General features: G+C 39.0%; 1 protein-coding gene across 2 annotated transcripts in view; it reads left to right on the top strand.

Moving 5' to 3' along the window:
• Positions 1-10,000, top strand: part of LOC106878093 (sodium- and chloride-dependent glycine transporter 2) — a 67,559-nt gene that overhangs the window by 27,185 nt on the left and 30,374 nt on the right. For both annotated transcript variants that reach the window (XM_089360952.1, XM_089360951.1), the window contains exons 3-4: positions 2,589-2,720; positions 3,720-3,847. In XM_089360952.1, the coding sequence (XP_089217078.1) occupies positions 2,589-2,720; positions 3,720-3,847 (260 nt within the window). The remainder of the gene's footprint in view (positions 1-2,588; positions 2,721-3,719; positions 3,848-10,000) is intronic.

Genomic DNA, 10,000 nt, shown 5'->3' with positions numbered 1-10,000 from the left:
TTTTGACGGTCATCATTTTCGTTGGGTACCGGTCCGTTCATTTCTGTTGTCAGATTGTTTTGCACGTGCAGCTCTTCGTACTTTTTGCGTAACAAGTTTAAAGTACGCACTTCCGGTTGTTATTCTTGGGTGGAATAATACCGGTATTATTTAATTTATTTGTAATTTTTTTGTACATGGTGTTTGGAGCCGGAGATGGTCTGGTGTTGATGTAACAAGCGTGTTTACATATGCTGTGCGAGCATCGGAGATGATATCCAGTTAAAATACATCATTATATTTGGAAAAATAGAAATAAATTTCAATGAGTATTACTTACTCGGATATAGTCCAACCCTTTGTCAGCTATTTTTGGCTCCATGCGATGTCTTTATTTCCGATGTTTTTGGATAAATTTCGGAGCAGGGATTTATCGTTCTCACATGTTAAACGTTCCCGGTGTAATCTTCTGTTAAACGTTCCTGGTGTAATCTTCTTCTTCTTATTATTATTATTATTATTATCATTATTATTATTATCATTATTATTATTATTATTATTATTATTATTATTATTATTATTATTATTATTATTATTATTATTATTATTCGGTAGTTTTATTTTTATAACGTGCTTTCACTTCACTACCGAGTGCAGCTCTGTGTGCCTTGGGTATGTGCTGTGGTTTGCTGTGATGCTCTTATGGTTACTGTATTGAAAGTGTTTTGCGTAGGATGTGTGCAGTGCCCAGTAGTGCAATTTTCTGCATGTTATATATATTTGTAAGTTCTGGTGTTTTTGTTATGTATTTGTCTGAATAATTTTTATCATACCTAATGCACCTACTATGATAGGAATTGTTTCTGTTTTTAGATTCCACATTCGAGTTACCTCTATTTCCAGGTCTTTGTACTTTGAAAGTTTCTCCATTTCTTTTAGAGAAACGTTGTCATCTGCTGGTATTGATCCATCAATTAGAAAGCATTTTTTTCCTTCATGATCTCTGACAACTATATCTGGTCTATTGGCCTTAATTTCTCTATATGTGTGTATTGGCATATCCCAGAGTATGGTTGCTTTCTCGTTATTATTATTATTATTATTATTATTATTATTATTATTATTATTTTGTCCGTCTTTACGTGCTGGGTTCAATAGCCACCGAGGTCGACTTTGCCCTTCATACTTTCGGGGTCGATAAATTAAGTACCAGTTACGCACTGGGGTTGGTGTAATCGACTTCCCCCCCCCCTTAAAATTTCAGGTCGATAAAAAAGGACCACTAGGGTCGGTCACTGGGGTCGACACATCCTCTCCCCCAAAATGGCTGTCCTTGTGGAAAAATTTGAAACCATTATTTTTTTATTATTATTATTATTATTTCTTTTTATCAAAGGTTTTGTTGGAACTCCTGGAGTCTTGCATGCGTAGCGGGCTTGCTACCTGCAGTCTACAGTACCATGCCATTCGCTCTTTTCAGCTATGTAATACTTTCCTGATTATTCTGGCTGTGCCAAAGAAGCAAACGTTTTGTAACAGTTCTAATGGGCGCTCAATTCCAATTTCCTTGATATTCCTCTTGATACTTTCTGATACTATTCCCAAGGACCCAACAATAATTGGCACTATCTTCACCTTAATTTTCCATAGCCGGGCTATTTCGTACTTAAAAGGGTTGTATTTATATAAGATACCAACCCTCTTAAGTACGAAATAGCCCGGCTATGGAAAATGAAAATGACATAGTAGATCACTGTTTCGAAGTTGTGCCATGTAGCCTTCATTGGACTCTAAATTAGTTTGGCTTTAATATTTTTATTATTGAGTTATCTTATGGAGAAAAAAAAAGTAACTACTAAAACGATTTGGTGTATTTTTTTGTAGTATATATGTGCTTTTGGATGATTTAAATGGGTGCGCAGAACAAAAAAGATTTTATTGGGACAAAAAACAATAGAATATTTTCTCCTTACAAATTCTTTTTTTTTTTTTCCATTCACCCGATTAAACGATCCTTAAATATATTTCTTTATGTGCAGCACTATTAGACCACGTCTAGTTTTCGGGCTACGATGATTCTATCACAGGATCGCCATCAAATTGGGTTTGGAAAACCGATGTAATATTTCGTCGGATGAAGATTATATAGTCGAAACTACGAAGTAACTGTCAGCCTTTTCTGTGTAAAAAAAAAAAACGAATATGACTTACTGGAAAGTATTGAGTTTAATGTTTGAACGTTTCTTTGTTGTCTAATATAAAACAAGCATTGATGGAAGGATAGATAGATAGATGATAGATAGATAGATGATAGATAGATAGATAGATAGATAGATAGATAGATAGATAGATAGATAGATACAAGGTAGAAAGATAGACCAACAGACGGACATAGATAAACAACCACATATAGATAGACACAGACAACCACACAGACATAGGTATAAATACATACATTCAAACACACACACGTGCGTGTGTGTGCGTGCGTGTGTGTGTGTGTGTGTGTGTGTGTGTGTGTGTGTGTGTGTGTGTGTGTGTGTGTGTGTGTGTGTGTGTGTGTGTGTGAACTGTTCTAAATTTTAACCATTTTTGTCTCTTCTTTTCAGCGGCCTTTCTCATTGCTTATTTGGTGCTTCAGCTCTTGATTGGTAAACCAATGTATTTTATGGAATTAGTAATGGGACAATACTTAGCAAAGGGCCCAACAGGGGTTTGGGAAATGAATCCCAGCGGAAAAGGTAAAGTTTGTTTATTTATTGTTTATATAAATTGTACGTTCGATTTCTCTGATTTAATTTGATATAGGTACATCATCAATTTTTCCGGGACCTTTACTTGAAACTATTTTACTAAACAGGGGTGGCCACCTTTATCAATACACTTTAAGTTCAACAAAAGACAAATTTACATAAATAATATAGGCTCAGGCGTAGCTGTGTGGTAAGGAGCTTGCTTCTCAACCACATAGTTCTGGGCTCAGTTCCACTGTGTGGCACCTTGGGCAACTGTCTTCTATTATAGCCTCAGGATAACCAAAGCCTTGTGAGTGGATTTGGTAGACGGAAACTGAAAGAAGCCCGTCGTGTGTGTGTGTGTGTGTGTGTGTCTGCGATTATACTCGCTACCATCGCTTGGCAACCGATGTTGATGTGTTTATGCCCCCGGAACTTAGCGGTTCGGCAAAGAATGCGATAAAATAAGTATAGGCTTACAAAGAAATCCTGGGGTCGATTTGTTCGACTAAAAGCCCTTAAGGTGGTGCTCCAGCATGGCCGCAGTCAAAGAGTGAAACAAATAAAATAATAAAAATTAAATGAAATACTTGCACATTGGTGTACCAGACCACCTTTGGTTCCTGACCATCACCTTCCAAAATTTACATTCGCCTCTTTCTGTTTTCCCTTTACTCTCTTCTTTTTCTTTTTCCTTTTTTGGCGCATATTTTTGCTTCACGGCTGTATGCGGAGTAAAAATCCAAATTTAAGGGGAAAATATTCCTACAACTTTGTCCATTAATGTTTCTTTATTGTATTAAATTTCACTATTCATATCTACATGAATTAAATGTGAAATATTAACGAACGAAAGGTTATTATCGATTTCATCGATTTTAGCCATCTCCTGAAAAATAATAACCATGCACTTTTGTTTACCCTGAAAAATGTCAATATTAAAAAAGAAAGACGAAATAAAGAAAGATTTTCGACAAACAAAACCTCATTTATCTTCTGTTTCAGGAATTGGAATCTCTATGGCTATGATCTCCCTTATTGTTGCCATTTATTACAACGTCATCATGGCATATACATTATTTTATTTCTTCGCCTCGATGCAATCAAAATTACCATGGTCTAGCTGTGATAGTGTGAGTATCATTCCTTCTTTGGAGCTATTTGTGGTCGACGGATACCATCCAGGTTGTAGCTCCAACTTTAAATTTAATTCTTGTTTTGTTTCGTCTCTAATTCTTTATTTCAATTCTTCAGTAATATTCTGATATTGAAAGAAATTTACAGCAACATTTTTTTCTTTTTGTCCATATCCTGATCATCATAGCTAAAACGTCCGCTCTCCATGGTGGCATGGGTTAAACTTTTCGACAGAATCCGTCGAGCTGCAGGGTCTCACCAAGCTCCAGCGTCTCTTTTGACAAGGTTTCTACAGCTGGTTACCCTTCCTAACGTCAACTACTTTCCAGTGTTGACTGGACTTTTCCCTTTTCCTATTAACGGCATTAGTAAGGTCACCAAGTAACTTGCAAGTACACACACACACACACACACACACACACATATATATATATATATATATATATATATATATATATATATATATATATATATGTCAGGTCGCTCTTCAGTGCTACTGGTAACATGTAATCCAGTACAACCTGTTGCATGGTCGGGTCGTCGACGACTAAACTGGCAACCCCACCAGGCTTGCTTGGTGAGGAGGATGTTGTTGGACACCCTGCAGGACGAAAAATAAGACCTGTCAAAGGGCGGATGAACTCCTGAGCAGTCAACGACCATCCAACAAAATGTCTGTAAATATGTATATATATATATATGTATGGGTGTGTATATGTGTGTGAATGTCTGTAAATATGTATATATGAATAATTTTAATTTTATATATATACTATTTTTTATCTTTTATGTTTTATTTATATATATATATATTTTTATTATTTATTTATTTATTTAATTTTTTTTTTTTTTTTTTTGATGAGCTGCTCCACATCGGTCACCGGAGTGATATTTGATCACTTTACAGAGTGTCTGAGTGTCGGTTAGGTGTCTGGAATGGGACGGCTTACCTCATGGGCAGGTAGAAGCTCTTTAACCTTGGTTGGTAATCTACCTAGGAGAAGGAAATCTCCGAAATAAAACCTGAGGCCTTGGAAATTCCTGGTTTTGTCAATTCTCTTGTCACACCGGTGAAAGTCTTCTTGGGCTAATAAGTGGGGGTAGTGCAGTGCAAGCTACACCCACTAAAAATTATTCATCTGCACAGGTACTTCCTGTACTCCAAATCTTAGTAAAATCATTCAATTGGTTGGTTGGCAGAAACCTAAAAATGCACCTGTAACTTATTTTAAAATGTCTGAAACAAATTCAGTAAATGGCAAAAAAGGCTTGGGAACATCAGGGGAACAGGTCTGGCCCGGCAGGTGTCCCAGTGTATCACAGGCTGGACCCGGTCGTCATCCTGCCACTGTGGTCAAACAGTCCTCAAGAAAAAGTAAAAATAAACATCGTTTGAATTTTGGCTGTTGGAATGTGCGCACACTTCTTGATGATAATTTCACGAAGAGGCCAGAAAGGCGTACTGCACTTATTGCATGTGAGCTAAAGAAATATTCCCTTGATATAGTTACTCTCTCTGAAACTCGTCTCTCTGGTGAGGGTCAAGTAATGGAATCTGCTTATGGATATACTATCTTCTGGAAAGGCCTACCTAAGGGTCAGCGTAGAGAATCTGGTGTTGGGTTTGCTCTCAAGAATACATTAGTGTCCTCCATTGCAGAGCTTCCAAGTGGTATATCTGACCGGATCATGTCATGCCGTATCAAACTGACAAAAGGTAGGTTTCTTACCGTTGTCAGTATTTATGCACCAACAATGTCCCATTCTGAGGAAACTGTGGGACAGTTTTATGACAATCTAGAATATTATTGAGGAAAGTACCAATTTCTGACAAGCTGGTCATTTTGGGAGATTTCAATGCAAGAGTTGGAAGGGACTATGTTTCATGGCCTGTTTTAGGTCGACATGGGATTGGAAAATGCAATAGAAATGGAGTAGCTCTTTTGACGTTTTGTACTGAGAATGATCTGGTTGTCACCAACACTCTGTTTAAGCAGAAAAATAAATATAAAGCCACCTGGATGCACCCAAGATCTAAGCACTGGCATCTCATAGATTATATTTTGATTAGGAAATGTGATATGAAAGACGTTTCTAGCGTTCGGGTCATGAGAGGGGCAGAGAGCTGGACTGACCATCATCTACTGCGTGGCAAAATAGATTTTTCGATAAAACCTAAAAACCGACAGTCTGGTCCTAAGATACCCAAAAAGTTAAACGTTGCAAACTTTAAATTATCAAGCAACTTGCAAAGATTCCACGACGCTATAGAAAGTATTAATCTTGACCCAAACAATTTATGGGAAGATTTCAAAACAAAAGTATTTCAGGCTGCAAGTTCGTCAGTGGGATTTAAATCTCATAAATCCAGAGATTGGTTCTCAGATAGATCAGCAGAAATTCATGATCTACTTTTAGAAAAAACAAAACTTAGGCAATACACTGCTCTCTCAGTCATTGAATCCCAACTCAAATGAAACTTACAGAAAGCTGAAAAGGAGGGTGCAAACTGCTCTAAGGAAAATTAAACAGGAATGGTGGAATGATAGGGCAAAAGGGGCACAAGAAGCAGCTGATAGAAATGATGCCAGTTGTTTGTATTCTTATGTTAGGGAGGTATATGGTCCAAAATCTTCTTCAGTAGCTCCAGTGAGAACAGAAGATGGATGTTTTCTTCTGACTGACACCGCTTCTATTCATAAGCGTTGGGTAGAACATTTCTCTGCACTTTTGAATAGACCATCATCCGTTAATATGAGGACGATAGAAAAAATTGAACAACTTCTAGTTATAGAAGAGATGGCATCTGAACCAACTCTAAATGACATTTATTTAGCTATGAATAAGCTGAATAACAACAAGTCTCCAGGATCTGATGGAATCTGTGCAGAAGTCTTGAAATATGGGGGTGACAAAATGATGGAACTCTTAAATATTTTAATTTGTCACTGTTGGAGAAGTGAGAAAGTGCCTCAAGACTGGATTGATGCCATTCTTGTCTCCTTATATAAATCGGGGCCAAAGGATCTGTGTGGTAATTTTCGTGGGATTTCCCTTTTGTCTGTGGTTGGAAAGGTGCTCGCCCGCATTTTGTTAGAACGTTTAAATACCTTTATAGTTCCAAGTATGGTGTCTGAGTCTCAGTGTGGTTTTCGTTCCTCCAGGGGCACAGCTGATTGTATCTTTACTGTCAGACAATTACAGGAGAAGTGCATTGAACAGAATCTTGCTCTGTACCATTGCTTTGTTGATTTGAGCAAAGCATTCGATACTGTTAATCGAAGTGCTCTGTGGCTAATTCTGGGGAAAATTGGTTGCCCAGAAAAGTTTATAAACATGGTCAAGGCTTTGCATCAGGATATGAGAGCTAGGGTTAATTTTGGTGGTAGGCTTTCTGAATCTTTTGCTGTGGAAAATGGAGTAAAGCAGGGAGACCTTGATGCACCCACCCTCTTTGCAATATACTTTGCCGTTGTGGTGTCACATTCCTTTCAAAACTCTGAGGAGGGTATCTACATGAAATATCGAACAACGGGGAATGTTTTTAATTTGACCCGACTGAAGTTTAAAACGAAGGTTTTTACTTCACTTATTAGGGAACTTTTGTATGCTGACGATTGCGATCTGGTTAGTCATTCTGAATCGGGTCTGCAATCCCTTGTATCTGCATTTGATGCAGCTTGTGATGATTTTGGCCTGACCATCAATCTGAAAAAAACAGTTGTAATGTATCAACCTGCGTATGGTGCTGTTTGTAACCTCCCTAAAATTTTTGTTAAGGGAAAGTTACTTGAGGTTGTCAATTTATTTGTCTACCTGGGAAGCTCTGTTCAAGATGATGGAAATCTTGATACGGAAATACACCTGCGAATTCAAAGGGCAGCAAAAGCATTTGGTGGCTTGGAGTCACGCGTCTGGCGCCAGCGACATATAAATAACAATACAAAGCTGGCTCTTTACAAATCATTTGTCTTAACATACCTATTGTATTCCTGTGAAACTTGGACCTGTTATGAAAGGCATTTTAAAATGTTAGAAAAATTCCACCAAAAATGCCTTCGTCATATTTTAAGAATTAAATGGAATTCTTTTACTCCAAACACAGATATCCTTGCATCTGCAGGCATCCCCTCAATTAAAGCCATGATTTTGAGGAACCAATTGAGATGGTGTGGCCATATTGTTCGAATGGCAGATGAACGCATGCCGAAACAGCTGTTTTATGGTGAGCTTGCAGAGGGGAAACGTTATCGGCATAAACCTAAAAAAAAGGTTTAAGGATGGCATAAGGACTGCTATGAAGTCAATTGGAATGGCCCCAAAAGATATAGAAGTCCTCGCTTCAGATCGAGTTGGATGGCGAACAAGGGTGTGGAGTGGAGTGAAAGCATTTGAAGAGGCCAGGATGATGCAAGCAGGGCTCAATAGACATTTAAGGAAAAATGTAAAGACTGAGAAGGTGAATGACAAGGACCTTTTTGTGTGCACAGTCTGTGACAGACCATGTCTGTCCTTGGCTGGCCTCAAATCTCACCTGCGAACCCATGGAAAACAAACCTCATCCAGCTATTCTGATTATATGTCTGTGCACACGTTTGAATGTGGTGTGTGCCAGAGGGTTTGCAAATCCAATGGGGGTCTTAAAAGACATGTTAGGATCCATAATGAGCAGAACTTACTTGCAGGTATTGGTAGTGCAAATCAGAGGTGCAATCTGTGTGGGTGTTTTTTCAAAACACTGTCTGGTTTAAAAAGCCACATCAGACGCCATGAAAAGGTTAAGGTGTAGGTGCAGGAGGTGGTCAAACTCTGTTTAAGGAGTAGACAACCACCATATATATATATATATATATATATATATATATTGTGGAGTTCATTGATGCGTACTACGCGGGACTTTATGCACGTGTTTTGCGGTTAAAGCCTGGACATCTGAGTGGTAGAATCTTCCCATCGGAATATTCATGGGCTGCACTTTGTCGCCCATCCTATTTGTTACCACATTCAATCTGCTGAACGAGTTTGTAAGCCAGCTTTCCCCGAAACTATACTTTATGAGGAAGAGACACCCATATACCAGTACTGAAGGAATACATCGATGACATGACCATTTCTACAGCTTCAGTAGCTTCTGCGCAGCAGGTTCTCGATAAAGTCAACGAATTCATGACGTGGTCGCGCATGAGGATCAAACCGACAAAGTCTCCTTTCCTAGTTCTGGACCATGGTAAAGTTAGGTAGGATGAGCCATTTCAAGTAAACGGTCAAGCGATCTCAGGAGTACAAAACAACCCTGTCAAGTTCTTGGGGAGGGTTATCAATGGAGATCTAAATGACAAGCAGGCTCGTTTATCTCTCGGGATTTTCTTAGAAAGATGGATGAAACTGTTGGACAAATGTGTACTCACTGGTGTCATGAAATGTTGGTGTTATAACCACCTGATTCTACCAAGGATCCAGTGGCAGCTGATGATTTATGACAATGCACTTACCTACGCAGAACGCCTGGAGACGATTGCGCCTACGTTCCTTCGGAAGTGGCTGGGTGTGAGTAGAAACCTATCCAGTATGGCACTCTACTGTAAGCAGGTCAAATTGCGACTGCCATTGGACGGCATGACCGAGCTTGTAAAGAAGACAGCAGTAAATAGTTTGCTGCAACTTAGGGAAAGCTCCGATAAAGTGGTGCAAAAGAGTGAACCAGTTGCTTGTTGCGGGAGGAAGTGGAAACCAGTGGAAGCAGCAGAGAGGGCGGAGGGCAGACTAAGATTTGAGGACATTTCTAGGGGTCAATTTGGCCGTGCAGGTCTTGGATCTTTGAAGTTCCGTGCATCGTGGAGCAAGATGTCCAGCAAGGAGAGGCGATCGGAGCTGTGCAAAGCGGTTTCGGCAGAGCATGACGATTTATGCTACGTTCGTGCAGCTCAGCTTGGGGTGCAAGGCAGCTGGACGTCATGGGAAAACGTGAAAAATCGCGACCTGAAATAGAGAATTCTACTTGACATGAGCCCGAAGCTGCTTCAATTTGTAATTGGTTCAACGTATGACACTGTAGCTTCCCCCAAAGAATTTGAAGAGATGGGGACTCGCACAAGATGATGCATGTGACCTGTGTCAAGAGAAGGAGTGCACCACAGCTCATATTTTAG

This window comes from Octopus bimaculoides, chromosome 12 (genome assembly GCF_046866305.1).
Source record: "Octopus bimaculoides isolate indiv1 chromosome 12, ASM4686630v1, whole genome shotgun sequence".
Classification (NCBI taxonomy): Eukaryota; Metazoa; Mollusca; class Cephalopoda; order Octopoda; family Octopodidae; genus Octopus; species Octopus bimaculoides.
This window is presented reverse-complemented; position numbering and strand designations above follow the sequence as displayed.